Source organism: Oryctolagus cuniculus, chromosome 12, assembly GCF_964237555.1.
Source record: "Oryctolagus cuniculus chromosome 12, mOryCun1.1, whole genome shotgun sequence".
Classification (NCBI taxonomy): Eukaryota; Metazoa; Chordata; class Mammalia; order Lagomorpha; family Leporidae; genus Oryctolagus; species Oryctolagus cuniculus.
In genome coordinates, this window is record NC_091443.1 from 23,850,194 (window position 1) to 23,865,975 (window position 15,782).

Consider the following 15,782-nt stretch of genomic DNA (forward strand, 5'->3'; position numbering starts at 1 on the left):
ACAGCCTCCTTTTGCTTTCCCTTCCCAATCCTTCTCACTTGGGGCAGAGTGAAATATTTTTTGTTTCCCATAGGGTTTTGTGTATTATAACATATGCAAACTACATTTAATAAATAAGTCCTTTAAGAATTTGAATTATCTCGTTCATCTTCATCTGTTATTTTGCGTGCAGGGCCTAAAGTGTAGTAGGAATTAAATAATTTTTTCAATCATCAAATCTATTATAATTACTTTAATTAAATTTGAAATCAGTGAATCCTGAACACACAGTTTAATCATGTCTCAAGAATTAAAATAACATTTTAAAAATAAGTTTTTATGCTATTTGGCCAAACCGTACTAATGCCATCTGGACATTTTCAAATTGCTATTTTAATTTTGGCAAACCTTACCCCCACTATAAGTTTATCTTTGAAATCTCATGTTGAAGAGAATCCAAAACTTGAAATAGATACTTGCTGAGTTTTGTAATATTTCAGATACAAACTCCCAAACTCCCACAAACTGTCACATGGTTTCTATCTTAAGTCATATTTTTTGCTAAAGTTTATTCAAAACAGCTTTGCATTTAAATTAAATCTAAAAGATTTGTGTTACAAAGCTTCATTTAACATAGCTCTAGAAAAGCAACTAGAAGATAATCTCACTGTCCACAAGGTGACAGCCTTTTATTGAAACAAAGTTGTGTAGGCCTGCCTATAGCCCAATTTAGAAGCTGCCATATGAAAGAATTCAGGACAAAAATGCCTTATACAACTCACATGATTTGTTGAAATATTTTCTTTAATGCCCTTGGTCATTTTTTTTGCCCAAGTCTATTTTTATTATCTTATTTTTACATTATATTATTTTAGGCTTTCACTAAAACATTAACTCAACCTTTTTGAATGGTAAAAGGGTTGCACATTGAGCTTCATTAAATGAATATGTCCCTAATTTTTAATTTGCAGCTCTGAGGAAATAGAATATGCACATCTCTATTTTTTTCATTGTAAGCCAGTCTTGGATTTGACTCAGGAATGTAGAAGAATACTAATGGAACAGCCGTTGACTACACTGAACATTGACCTGTTTATTAAGACCATGAATGCACCTTTGTTGGTATGTGTTTTAATTTAATATATAGAAAATTTTTGCATAAAATGTGTTGTTTTAATTCACAGATATGCATTTTATTTAGATGAGTATATCTCTTCCCTTTTCCCTGGGTGTATTTCTTTCATTTTGTATGATTTAGGAGTATGTCCTTGTTGAAAGTAGAACAGAAGATAAACTATTTGTGAAACAGCATTCTAATGCCTTTTTTTATTATTGCACTGAAACCCGTTTATACATAGCATTGTAGATAAATGAACTCTGGTTCTTGGTGATTGCTCACACATCACAAAGACTATTTCATAGTTATTTCATTGTTTTGATTGTCATTTCAAGAGTTGGTAAAGTATTGGAACCATGGGATTTTTGGTGCCTCACTTTCCTTAGCATTAACCTATAAGAATTTTATAGAGACCTACTAGGTGATGGTGATAGCTGACTTTTCTCTTTGGGAGGTTGAAGGATCTTAAGCATATGTAAACCTTCAGTAGATGTTCTCAGTCAGTGTATCTTTTTCTTTTTTTATTTATTTATTTTTTATTTTTTGACAGGCAGAGTGGACAGTGAGAGAGAGAGAGACAGAGAGAAAGGTCTTCCTTTGCCATTGGTTCACCCTCCAATGGCCGCCGTGGCCAGCGCTCTGCGGCCGGCGTACCGCGCTGATCCGATGGCAGGAGCCAGGTACTTATCCTGGTCTCCCGTGGGGTGCATCTAAAAATAAAAATGGTACTTGTTTGTCACCAGTAGCACAAATACTGCAGTAAACTCTATAATTTTTTTTTAAAGTCACCTAATCTCATCATTCAGAAATTAACTGTTAAATGGTCAACATACCAGTCATTCCACATCCATAATAATTACATAGAGACAGAGGGCTGAATGGATTCATGGACATACCATATTGTATATGTTACAAACTTTAGAATATGAAGTATTCTATTTAATCTATTTGAATTTAATAGGAAAAACTGAGATTGATATGAAGCCAGTGGGATTATGGAACTTTTTTTTTTTTTTTTTTTTACAAATTTGAAGGGCAGACACAGAGACAGAGATCTCCCATCACTGGTTCACTCCCCAAATGCCCACAACAGGTAGGGCTTGGTCAGGCTGAAGCCAGGAGCTAAAAATGCAAAGCAGGTCTTCTACATAGGAGGCAGCTACCCAACTACTTGAACCATTACTGGTTGCCTCCAGGGTGCACACTGGCGTCTGGAACTTGAACCCAGGCTCTCTGAAATGGGATGCAGATGTTCCGAGAGGCATCTTACTCGCTGTGCTGAACTCTTGTCCTTGTCCTGGGTTCTTGGATGGAGGTTTTTGATGACTGGTTTAATCTCCTTGCTAGTTACAGATCTGTTTAGATTTTCTGTTTCTTCATGATTCAATCTAGGTGGGTTGTATGTATGTTCTGTTTCTTCTAGGATTTCCAATTGCATATATTTGTTCATAATAGTCCCTTGTAATCTTTTTTATTTTTAGGGAAATATTATCTTCCTAGAATTTTACTTATGAAATACATGAAATCTGTTCTCTTTATGTTAATAAAAATTTAAAAAGAAAGTTAATTTTTAAAGTAATTTCAGTAATTTGATAGTAATGCATGATTTTAGAAACTATCAGTAATCCCACCCCCAGTGTAAAAATGTTCCTGTCACTTTTGTATATTTTGTTATTCAAATTTCAGTTTACTTTATGTATTTTATTTTGTTGTAATTTTTTATGATACTGTGCTATCACTTTCTGTATTTACCAAAGACATTTGTAATTTTGGTTTTTATCTAATGGGATGAATTATAAATTTTTAATGAAAAAAAATCTACAAGGTCCTAAAAGAATTATACCAGCTTATCTATAAAAGTACAAGAATAGCACAATAGGAAGACTTCAGACCCCTAGATTTCTGTGTTCAGGAAAAGGCTGAAAAATTTGATGAACTACAAATGCTGTCTCTTTTTCTCTTAATAAAAAAGGAAGGGTGAGTTGAAGGGCAGACCAGAGCTCCCAGGGTTTATAGCCAAGACCCTTCAGAGAATAACCCTGAGGAAGTCGGTTTCAGTGCTCACCATGGAGCTAGCAGCGTGTGCCTGGATAGGCCTCAGAACTGCTGTGCACCAGACCGGTGTGTGTCTTCATTCCCACTCCGCTACTCCACACAGCAGAGCGTGGGGTGGTTGTCCTCTGCCCCGTCCTGCATTATCTGTGACTGGGGCCTAGCAATTCGTCTCTTTAGTTCTCAGGTCCTCAGATTGGGAGCAATAGTGCTCAAGGAGCTATACCCACGGGACCACACTGCATGTGCGACTGCACATAGATGACCTCTTAGACTTTGCACTGATCTTAAGGTCTGATGGGATAGGCTTGGGGAGTCTGGGAGAGAGGAGTGTATTTTACATGTGAGTTTGTATAAATGGCTTCACTTGACGCAATGGAAGCCCTATTTTTGTAGCACTATACACATAGTTTTTAGTGATCTGGCTCCTTGTTAGAGCTCCAGTCTTATTGCTTTGCTCCTCCTCTGTCCTTAATACTACTAAATGACTTAGAGCTCTCCACATACACAAAGGGGAGACTGGACTTTCCCACTGCTTCATCTGTGTTTTGGTTGTGGCGGAATTCAGAAGCGTAGGTTGCAGGACTCAGGTCCCCTTTTTCTTGCCAGCTATTGGTGAGGGTTTGTGCTCAGTTCCCATAGGCTGTTCTCAAGGCCCTTGACTGCATGGCCCTTTTATAATATAGCAGTGTCCTCCTTTAAGGCCAGCAGGACAGTCTTACCTCAATGTGCTATGACAGCTGTCGCTCCCCCTCTTCGTGGAGGAACGACACAGGACCCTGCGCTGTTCTTTCGTCTGCTCGGCCCTCCCCGGGTTTGCTGCTGGTTCTTCCCGGGTTGGCTACTATCCCTTCCACCTCCGTGGAAGGGCAGTTCCCCCCGGCCACATTCCCCACTTCCGCAGGGGAGCGGCACACTGCCGGCCGGCTCTCTCGGGGGCTGCACAGGTGTTCCCCTTAGATGTTCCCCCTAGATGTTCCTGGTGCATGCCGTCTCTCTCCTCCTTTATAGTCCTCCTCCGCCAATCCCAACTCGGCTGCCCACACGCCGAGTACGCTGCTCTCCTCCAATCAGGAGCAAGTCCTACAGTTTATTGGCTGAACTGGAGGCAGCTGTGTAGAAGCTGTTTTCTTCTCTCCCAGCGCCATATTGTGGGAGAGCAGATGCATAGAATAAGTCTTAATTCCAGTAACAGTCTAGTCCGGGTTGCTCCCCACAGACAGCCTCTTTTTTTAAAAAAAAATTATTGATGTTTTCATTTTTATTTCATTTGAAACGAAGACACAGACAAAGAGGCAAATAGAAGGTGATCTTCCATCTGCTGATTCACCGCCCAAATGCCTGCAACTGTCAGGGCTTTGCCAGGCCAAAGCCAGGAGCCAGGAACTCCCTCTGGGTCTCCCATGTGCATGGCAGGGCCCAAAGGTCTCGAGCCACCACCTGCTGCCTCTCAGGGTGCACTTTAGCAGGAGCACTCAGGACTTGTAGCAGGCACTCTGATACAGCATGTGGGCATCAAAGAGGTGACTTAACTTCCATGCCACATGCCTGCTACTGCAGCAGACTCATAAGTAGCATTATCTAAGTAAGGGAATGGCCATCCATTCGGTTCAATGCACACACAGAGGTAGGCGATTGTTCTAGACTTGTTCTCTAGGGTGCAGGAATCTTAGGAGCCCTCTTAGAATTCTGCCTACCATAGGTAAGTATAGGATTCTCTCTGGAAACTGTTGGGATTTTTTTTTTAAATCTGTAATAGGGAACTTTTCAAGAATGCTTTTTCCTGTGTGTAGGCTTTTATCCACTGGGCTGGTTTGCTCAGTGTGTTCTTTTAGTCTGGCAACTCATGCACATCAGTCGTGGGAAAATTTGTGCTTACTTTTTTTTATTTTTGAAGATTTATTTACTTATTTGAAAGTCAGAGTTAGAGAAGGAGTGGAGGCAGAGAGAGAGAGAGAGAGAAAGAGAGAGGGAGGGAGGGAGGGAGAGAGGGAGAGGGAGGTCTTCCATCCACTGGTTCACTCCCAATTAGGTGCAACGGCCGGAGCTGCTCAATCTGAAGCCAGGAACCAGGAGCCAGGAGCTTCTTTCAGGTCTCCCACATGGGTGCAAGGGCCCAAGGACTTGGGCCATCTTCCACTGCTTTCTCAGATCATTAGCAGAGAACTGGATCGGAAGTGGAGCAGTCAGGACTCGAATCAGTGCCCATATGGGATGCTGGCACTGCAGGCGGTGGCTTTACCAGCTATGCCACAGTGCTGTACCCCCACCCCCTTTTAAAGTTTACTTCAATGATGGTTTCTCCCTCTCTTCTATTTATTCCCTTGCTGCTTTCTGTGATTCCTGTTGCTTGAATCTCTTGGATTTCTTGAACTAAACTTCAGTGTTACTACGTTTTCTCTCCTGCCTTCTGTCTGTCTGTGTTCTGCTTTCTGGGAGATTTGTTCAGCTTTGCTTTTCCATTGTTTGTGAATGCAGTGATTTCCTGTCTCCTTGAGGCTGTCAGCGGGGGTTCCTGAAACTTTGTTCTTGCAATATCTGTTTCTTCCAAGTTACCTGTTTTTCCACTTGTTTGTATCTTTGTATTTTGTGTTCAAGGGCTTTCTGGGACGTTTGTTAGTCCTTGCTTTCCTGTTCATGATTTAGAATTTTGATTTTTTAAAATTTGAAAGGCAGAGTTAGAGAGAGAGAGGGAGAGGGAGAGGGAGATACACACACACACACACACACACACACGCACGCACACGCACGCACGCAAATGGCCGCATTGATCTGAAGCCAGGAGCCAGGAGCTTCTTCCAGGTCTCCCATGCAGGTGCAGGGGCCCAAGCACTCAGACCATCTTCTGCTGCTTTCTCAGGCCTTTAGTAGAGAGCTGGATAGGAAGAACAGCCAGCATGAACTGTAACCCATATGAGATGCTGGTGGCACAGGTGGATATTTAGTCTACTACGCCACAGCGCCGGCCCTGTGGTTTGGAATTTGAAATCAAAAAGTTCATTGGAGATTCTGAGATTGTTGGTGGGACTTGTTGACTCAGCTCCATAGGTCTGGGTTGCTTTCTGGTGTACCCCATTGTCAATATCTTTCGGCTTTGGGGGACATTCAGGATCCTCAAAAAGCATCTTCCAGCTTCCTGCATGAGGACAGAGGCTTGGCTGCTCCCTGGCACTGAGGAGGAAGGGCCCGGAGAGTGTGTGTCAACGTTCAGTTACCGCTCTCTTCCCCTGCTGTTGGTGTGGCGTCCCCATTCTCAGCTGTTCCCGAGGTCTTCCACACTCCTGCTGGTGTTGGGGGCGCAGTTGCCTGAACTCGTGGAATTCAGGAGGGAATGTCTAGGGGTCCACAAAGTTCTTAAGAGCTTTGACTTAATCTTTCTTATTTTAGATCTTCCTGTCATTTTCCAGTTCCAGATATATCAGATGTTGACTGTTAGTAAGCAATTTTAGAATTCAGAAGTTAAGATTAGTGTGTTTCTTAGCTTTCCCTTGGTTTTGCTTTGTAGAATCTTTTAAATCAGATATTACTCTTTTTTTTTCCAGCTTCTAAAAATGGACTGCCTTTCCTCTTTTATTTTCTTCATATATGTGTGTTTATGTCTTTTTTTTAAATCCCAATCCTGTAGTTTTCCTCAGATTTCTGAATGGAGTGAAATAAATTAGATTTTTTTAAAGTTTAATCTGCTGTTTTAACTCAGATAATCCTTGTTGTTTTGTAATGTGCCACTTACCTATATGTTAAATTCTCAAATGAAAGGATTTAGTCTTTAGTTATCTATTCTCTTTGTAATATTTTATTTCTATTTGTACCACACTGCTTTATTGATTTGCCCTTATAATATGTGTATTTCTTATGATTGTAGTTTTATGTTTTACTGTTTTGTGTTTCCAGTGTTTAAACTACTCATTCACAGGTGTATTGGAAGCACTAAATTTAGGAAATTATGAGATGATTTTTGTTAAAGCTGGACTTATTTCACAGACTTGCTTTTTATTTGTAACTTTGTAAGAATTAAGGGGGTTAAATCCAAATGTTGCAGCATTATTGTCACACATTGAAAACTTTATGTTCTTTCTATTTAATGAAGACAGAAGTGGCTGAAGATCCTCAACATGTTTCAACAGTTCATTTCCAACTAGGCCTGCCACTGGTTTTCATTGTTAGCCAACAAGCTACATATGAAGCTGATAAAAGAACTGCAGAATGGGTGGCTTGGCGTCTTCTGGGAAAAGCAGGAGTTCTACTCTTGTTAAGGTATCTTAAATATTCACTATCTCTAGCAAAACACTACTAGTCTTCTCATTTTTAAATTTGATAATCTAATCCCTTATAAACAAAATCTCTAATAGATTCCAACAGAGTTGGAACCGACTGCTGAGCTGAAGTCTGCATATTGATGTGAAGTTGATGAAAATCAAAATTTAAACCTTCTTTGCTATATGAAGATATAGATTAAGAGGGAGACTAGAAAATCTAGTTTGTATTTATATGTAAAATTCCTCAAACTCACTAAATGTTGCTCTTTTCCATAAGCACCTTTTAGTATGAAAGCTTACTACTTTACATGGACATCCTGCATAATTATTATTCTTCATATTAGCAACATAAACTGTTTATTTCTGTTTTGAAAAAGAGACTCTCTGGAAGCGAACATTCCTCAACATGCTAATGTGGTCTTCAAAAGAGCAGAAAAGGTTAGTTGTTTTTGTGTTGATCTACAAAGTCTGCCTGTTTAAACAAAATTAATGCACATGGTTCTGAAGTAATATATGTTTATTATAGAAAAAAATCTATAAATTGGTGGTATTCAGAGATCATTGCTGGGGCCAGTGTTTGGTGCAGTAGGTAAAGCTAACACTTGGGACACCAGCATCCCGTATCAGAGTGCTTACTCAAGTGCCTGCTATTCACTGTTGGTCCAGCTTCCTACTAAAACACCTGGGAAGGCAGTGGAAGATGGCCTAAGCATTGGGCCCCTGCCACCCATGTTGGGGACCAGGTTGGACCAAGTTGGCTTCAGCCTGGCCCAGGCCTGGTTATTGTATACCTCGGGGAATGAGCAAGTGGATAGAAGATTGATACCTGTTTCTGTCTCCCTCCCCTCTCCTTTTCCTCCTGCCTTTTGCCTCTCCATTGCTCTCTGTCACTCTTTCAAGTAAATATTTTTTAAAAATATAGTTGCTGTTGGGGCAGTGCTGTGGCGCACTAGGTTAATCCTCCACCTGCAGCGCTGGCATCCCATATGGGCACCAGTTCTAGTCCCGGTTGCTCCTCTTTCCAGCCCGGGAAAGCAGTGGAGGATGGCCCAAGTGCTTGGGCCCCTGCACCCGCATGGTAGACCAGGAGGAGGCTCCTGGCTCCTCGCTTCGGATCGGCATAACTCTGGCCGTGGCGGCCATTTGGGGAGTGAACCAATGGAAAGAAGACCTTTCTCTCTGTCTCTCCCTCTCACTGTCTGTAACTCTACCTGTCAAATAAATAAAAAAAAATCTTTAAAAAAATATAGTTGCTGTTAGCATTTAACTTTTTTTCATGCTAGTGGAAATGTTTTACAACTCTTTGTATACATTAAAAGCTTTGTAATACAGTAATAGAAGTATTTAGCGCTGTGTGTGCAACTAGTATTACTTCTTGTTTTAAGATTTTTTAAAATTTATTTGAAAGAGTGACACACACACACACACACACAGAGAGAGAGAGAGAGAGAGAGAAGCTCTTCCATTCACTGGTTCACACCCCAAATGGCTTCAATGGACAGAACTGGGCCAGGCTGAAAGCAAAAGGCAGGAACTCTATCTTTCTCCCGTGTGGATTGCAGGGGTCCACGTACCTGGGCCATCTGCTGCTGCTTTCCCAGATGTATTAGCAGGCAGCTGGATTGAAAGCAGAGCAGTCAGAACCTGAACTTGTACTCATAAGGCTTTTTGGCATCGTATATGGTGGCTTAACCTGCTATGCAGCAGTGCCAGCCCTCTGATATTACTATTTAGGGACTCTCAAATACTTGTCCTTGAGAGGTACAAAAAAAAAAAAAAAAAAAAAAAAAAAAAAAAGAGAGAGAGGGAAAAGAAGACTAAATAATCCTTGTCTTTTCCCCTGTTCCTATAAGAGATTTCAAAGATCTTTAAAAAGTTCATAGAAATTTGGGTTACCTTTGAATTCAGTTTTCCAGAAACCCTTTGAAGCTCTTTTCATGTATGTACAGAAGTATATATACTGGTGCACCCCCCCCACACACACATTTTTAAAGAAAATTAAGATCCGATCATATATCCTAGTTTTTCCCAGAAATCGTATTTAATCATTTGCTTTTGTTATATAATGCTTACTTTTGTAAATTATTTTGAACATCACTGATTTTTCCCTTTGTCAAAATTTCTGGAAGTGAACTTTGTCAAAGGAAGAGGAAACTTTTATGGTATTTAAAATAGATTGTCAAATTGCCCTCCAAAAAGGTTTATTTTTACCATCAGTATTTGGAATTTCCTTGTTTCTTATATTTCTTTGCCAATACTGAGCATTGCTGTCATTTAAAAAGATTTATTTATTTATATGAAGGGCAGAGTTGGGCAAGGGGAGAGAGAGAGAGAGAGAATGAGAATGAAAATGAGAATCTTCTATCTGCTGGTTCACTCCACAAATGACTGAGACTGGGCCATACTGAAGCCAGGAGCCAGGAGCTTCTTCTGGGTTTCCCACGTGGGTGCAGGGGCCCAAATTCTTGGACCATCTTCTGCTGCTTTCCCTGGCATGTTAGCAGGGAGCTGGATCAGAAGTGGATGGGATGGCGTCACTGCAGTTGACAGCTTTATCCACTGTGGCACAGCGGCCCCACACGACTGTCTTATAAATATTTTTTTCTATGGACAAAAAAGCTCCTGCTTCAATTTGCATGTCTGATTGCTAGTAAAGTTGAACTTTTTAAAAATGTTTGTTGGCTGTTTTTATTTCCTTTGTATATTTGTTAATGTCCTTTTCTTCTCAAAACTTTTTTTTTCTTTTTTAAAGTCTTATAAATACTATATAAATGTACTAAAAAGTTGGTTGATATGTTTAGTAACTGTCAGACTAAACACTCTTGCCTAAGTCTAAATCTACAATAGGAATATTGGGTTAATGGTTAGAAAACTTGGATTCTGTTTGTTTCTCGTTCTTAGAGCAGATGAATGAAATACCTTCTCCAAGGCTCAATTTTCTCATTTGTGAAATAGTTATAAAACCTCCCCTTTTGATTTAGAAGAAATTTTATGAGACCAAATGATCAGATACTTTGTAAGCCATATTGTGATTGAAATAATTGATAGTATGGGGCAAGCATGGTCACATATTAGGAAGAGTCAGTGTAGATTCTTACAAAGCCATTTTTTGATAGCAGATAAAGAATCTTAAGTAAGAAATAACAGTACTTGTTAGTGTGAAATAGGTTTAATTGAAGAAATAAAGTTCATGCTGGTTGTCCATTTTGATGTCTTAAACTGTTAAAATATATTGAAAACAATTTTGAGGGCCATGTTATGATGCCGGTATCCAGTGTCAGAGTGCTGGGTCAAGTCTTGGCTACTCGGCTTCCAATCCAGTTTCCTGCTAGTGTGCCTGGATGGCAGCAGATGATGACCCAACTGCTTGAGCCCTTGCCATCTATGTTGAGACCCAGATGGAGCTGCTGCCTCCTGGCTTCTGCCTGGCCCAGCCCTGTCTGTTGTGTCCATTTGCGAAGTGAACCAGCAGATGGAAATCTCTATCACTCTGCCTTTCAAATAAATAAGTAAATTTTGCATAATATGCGGTAAGATAGCTTACCTGTTAGGTTGTTACCCCTGTGAAGAGGTGTTCTGTGTAGAATGAACTCTTCTATAAATTCCTTTAATACAGTGTACTTTTTTTTTTAACCTGCTCATGGGGCAGTAATGTCAATCCCGAGGTTATGTGGTTGTCCCTTCCATGTTCGTTTCTGCTTCCTCTCCTGACGATGGGGTGGAGGGTCCTTACATAGCGGTACTTTTTACACAGATAGGATTTTATGAAGGTACTTCACAGTGATCCTGGGAAATGGAATTGAAGGATTACTTTGCTACAGAGACTTTTAAAATCCATTCATAGTTTTTTCATAATTTTCCATGAACTTTGTACAGACCTCTCATACACACCTGTTACTACTTTACAAGCTTTATAATGTGTTGAAAGAGGTGTAAAACATTTCTCAGCATTTTATGGGTACCTCAGATATTTTTTTCCTTCGTGTCCATGATCAGCAATATAGTGTGAAAACTTTATGCATTAGAATCATACTGTCTGGTTCTAATCTAATTTTATAACTAAATACATTACTTCTGTCTCCATTTTTTTCCATTATGAAGTTGAGATAATAACTACTTAAAAGTGTTGAATGAGCAAATTAAATGAATTAATGTTAAATGCCTATCTGGCAAACGGGCCAAGTAGCATTAAGTATTAATAAATGTGAGCCAAGTTCATTCAGTAAATACTCATTATGTTCCTACTTTGTTTCAAGTACAGTGCTAGACTCTGAGAAGACAGCCATGGACCAAACAAGTGGTTGCCTTCAGGGAACTGATATTTCAGTGTCAAGAGAGAGAAAAAGTGTAGTTAGACTGTCATACAGTGACATGTCATACAGGGCCATGGAGAAAACTGAATTGAAGTCACTGAAAAGTGTCAGTAAGCCTGGTGTAGGGGGTTCTAGAAGGAGAGAATGTAGTTCAGAGGCCTGTCAAGGGGAGTGGGTTTTTTTTTTTTAAGTCCTTTTTATTCCTTTCTTAAACCTTTCATTATGAAAAGAAAAATACCAAAAAGTAGAATGAAAAATGGAATGAATAGATATGTAGCCATTAATTAACATTTTGTAATATTTGCTTCATTTACTATATTTTTCAAAAAAGATTTATTTATTTGAGAAGCAGAGTTACAGATAGAGGGACAGAGAGAGGTCTTCCATCTGCTGGTTCACTCCGTATATGGCCCCAATGGCCTGAGCTGGGCTGATCTGAAGCCAGAGCCAGGAGCTTCTTCTAGGTCTCCCACGTGGGTACAGGGGCCCAAGCACTTAGGCCACCCTCTGCTACTTTCCCAGGTGCGTTAGCAGGGAGCTGGATCAGAAGTGAAGCAGCCGGGACTCGAACTGGTGCCCATGTGGGAAGCAGGCGCCATAGGTGGAGGCTTAACCTCCTATGGCACAGTGCGGACCCTACAATTTTTTTTTTAATGTTTCAAGGAATGTTACAGATGTCATGACAAGACATTCTCACCATCAGTATTTAATGTGAATGTCTGAAAACTTTGTTACTTTTCCTGAATATAATCATAACCTCATTCCCATACTTAAACATAAATTTAAAAAAAAGTTTAACATAAAAATAGCACATATTTGTGAGATACCTTATGATGTTTTAATATATATGTAATATCCAATCTAGATAAACATATCTATATCATAAAATACTTAACAAATATTTTTTAATGTCATAGCCTAATCTCCAAGCCAGTCTATATTCAGATTTTCTCATCCTAAAATTATTTTCTTTGGATGGTGTTTGGGATTATGAATTGCATGTGATAGGTGTCTTAAATCCATTCACAGAATAATTGTTAATTTCCTTGTTTTGTTTAACTTTAAAATTGAAGTCCCAAAGTTTAGCTTTATTTTTGTGTCAACTAAAATATCTTTATATTAAAATGTTTTGCTCAGCCGGCGCCGCGGCTCACTTGGCTAATCCTCTGCCTGTGGCGCCGGCACCCCAGGTTCTAGTCCCAGTTGGGGCACAGGATTCTGTCCCGATTGCCCCTCTTCCAGTCCAGCTCTCTGCTGTGGCCTGGGAAGGCAGTGGAGGGTGGCCCAAGTGCTTGGGCCCTGCACCCACATGGGAGACCAGGAGAAGTACCTGGCTCCTGGCTTTGGATCGGCACAGCATGCCGGCCGCAGTGGCCATTTGGGGGGGTGAACCAACAGAAAAGGGAAGACCTTTCTCTCTGTCTCTCTCTCTCACTGTCTAACTCTGCCTGTCAAAAAAAAAAAAAATGCTTTGCTCTATTTTAGTCATTAAAAATTAACATTTGTCTAGGAAATACCAGTGGAATTTAAGATCTAGTATCTTAAAGCCCCCCTTTCTGTCCTCTGACAATGACTTTTTGTATAAATTAGGTTGGTTTTCCATATTCTGCCTTCGTCTCCTTTTGTTTTGGTCTATCTTGTTTCTGTCCCCTTGTATTTTCTATAAACAAGAAGCTAGATATGGCATCATTAGTTCCATTAAATGTTTTAGGTAAGAATAGTTGATAGAGCTGGATTTTAAACATGATATATTGTCTGAAAGTGTGCATGGTGTCTTTTTTTTTTTTTAAGATTTATTTGAAAGGCAGAGTTAGAGAGAGAGGGAGAATTAGGGAAAGAGACAGAATCTTCCATCCACTGGTTCACTCCCCAAATGTCCCCCAACAGCTGGACCTGGGCTAGGCTGAAGCCAGGACACAGGAGCTTCATCCAAGTCTCCCATATGGGTGCAGGAACCCAAGCACTTGGGCCATTAGCAGGGAGCTGGATTTGCAGTGGAGCAACTTGGAGAACTGGTGACTATATTTGATGTTGGTGTCACAGGTGGTGGCTTAACTCATTATGCCACCACACCAGCCCCATGATGTCTGTTTTCTTTACTTAATGATACCACATTTGATTGTTGACTTAGGGCACAGAAAACTAATTTTCTCCATTATAAAATGCCATTATTTTGAGATAAGTCTTGCTGTAAAACGTTTCATAGATCATAGTATATTGCAATTGTGACAAGAACCACATGAGACTTTTTTAAGCCATCTTTTTCAGTAGTTTGAACTATCGTTATATAAAGGATGCTTTGGATGCTTTTGTTTAAATAGCAATTGTGAATAAATTTCCTTTTCAGTTTAATTTTGAAATTGAAGTTCATAGGTTTGTTTTCATTTTAGTGTCAATTCAAATATTTTTCTATTAAAATGCTCTATTTTAGTCATTAAAAATGTAACATATTTCTAGGGAGTACCCGTGGAATTTTTAGTGTTACATGATGTTGACTCAATAATATCACACGTGGAAAACAATGTGCACATAGAGGAAAAACAAGAAGATGGAGAGGATGATGTGGAAGGCCCAGATATAGGTAATATGTTGCAGTGCTTGCCAACCCTTTTCCTATCCAGTGCCCATGAGATGAGTCAGATTTCCAGTCATTAACTCTCATAGCATGTATTCACATTCATGACCCTGAAGAACCCTGCAGAACTTTTTCTTTTTAATACAAAGAAGGAAAATTTCATGTGTTTCATAGTACAGCTATACAAACATAACAGTACTCCCTTGCCCCATCCCTCCCTCCTTCTTCCTTCCTTTCTGTTTGTTTTTTTTTTTTTTCTAATTTTTGTGATAATGTACTTAGAATTTACTTTAAAATCACAGGCTTACAACTTGGGAGCGAACCAGCAGATGGAAGACCTCTCTCTCTCTCTCTGTAACTCTGACTTTCAAATAAATAAATCTTTAAAAAAACATAGGCTTGCTGGCACTGTGGCTCAATAGGCTAATCCTCCGCCTGCGGCGCCAGCACATCAGGTTCTAGTCCCAGTTGGGGCACAGGATTCTGTCCCGGTTGCCCCTCTTCCAGTCCAGCTCTCTGCTGTGGCCCGGGAGTGCAGTGGAGGATGGCCCAAGTCCTTGGGCCCTGCACCCACATGGGAGACCAGGAGAAGCACCTGGCTCCTGGCTTTGGATCAGCGTGGTGTGCTGCCTGCAGTGGGCATTGGAGGGTGAACCAACGGCAAAGGAAGACCTTTCTCTCTGTCTCTCTCTCTCACTGTCTACTCTGCCTGTCAAAAAAAAAAAAAAAAAAAAAAAAAAACAAAAAACAAAAAACAAACCACATAGGCTTAATGGATATAATATATTAGTGATATTATATTATAATGTTCAACAAGTAAAAAATAGACCAGTGTTGCACAAGAATGTAGACAAGGGCTATAAATAATAATCAAATCATAGGATGCCAATTTCAACCTTATACATTCAGGTTTTTTTGTACTCTATACTACTCAGCCATATTAGAAAAAAAAAGAAAATTCTGTCTTTTGCAACAAAATGGTTGCAACTGGAGACCCTTATGCTTAGTGAAATAATCCAGACCCAAAAAGACAAATACCGTATATTTTCTGTGATTTATGGTAGCTGATATATAGAAACATTTATTTTGAATCACACTTTGTCAGATTGATTAGGTAAAAAGATGTAAGGATGCTATCTTTTAGTTTGATTTTTTTTTTAAAGACAATTTATTTGAGAGAACACACACTTCCATCCATTGGTTCACTCCCCAAATACCCACAACAGCTATGGAGTGGACCAGGCCGCACCACAAGTTGGGAGCTCAGTCTGGATCTCCCATGAGGGTCCCAGCTGCTTCAGCCATCATCACCTGCTTCCTCCCAGCGTGAACATTAACAGAAAGCTGGAGACAGGGGCTTTAGTTGGGACTTTAACCCGGGCACTCCTCTATGGGATGTGGGAGTCCCAGTTGGTATCTTTACAGCTCCACCAAACGTCTGCTCTTATGTGATGTGACCCTCGGCTTCTAGCCTTCTACACCTGTGCCTT

The 15,782-nt window shown here is 40.0% G+C and overlaps 1 protein-coding gene across 6 annotated transcripts in view; it reads left to right on the forward strand.

Annotated features, from left to right (window-relative positions):
- The window catches only part of TXNDC16 (thioredoxin domain containing 16), a 109,903-nt gene that overhangs the window by 48,330 nt on the left and 45,791 nt on the right, over window positions 1–15,782 (forward strand). For all 6 annotated transcript variants that reach the window (XM_070053661.1, XM_070053663.1, XM_008269654.4 and 3 more), the window contains 4 exons: window positions 951–1,101; window positions 7,236–7,402; window positions 7,782–7,842; window positions 14,175–14,298. In XM_070053661.1, coding sequence (XP_069909762.1) covers window positions 951–1,101; window positions 7,236–7,402; window positions 7,782–7,842; window positions 14,175–14,298 — 503 coding nt within the window. The remainder of the gene's footprint in view (window positions 1–950; window positions 1,102–7,235; window positions 7,403–7,781; window positions 7,843–14,174; window positions 14,299–15,782) is intronic.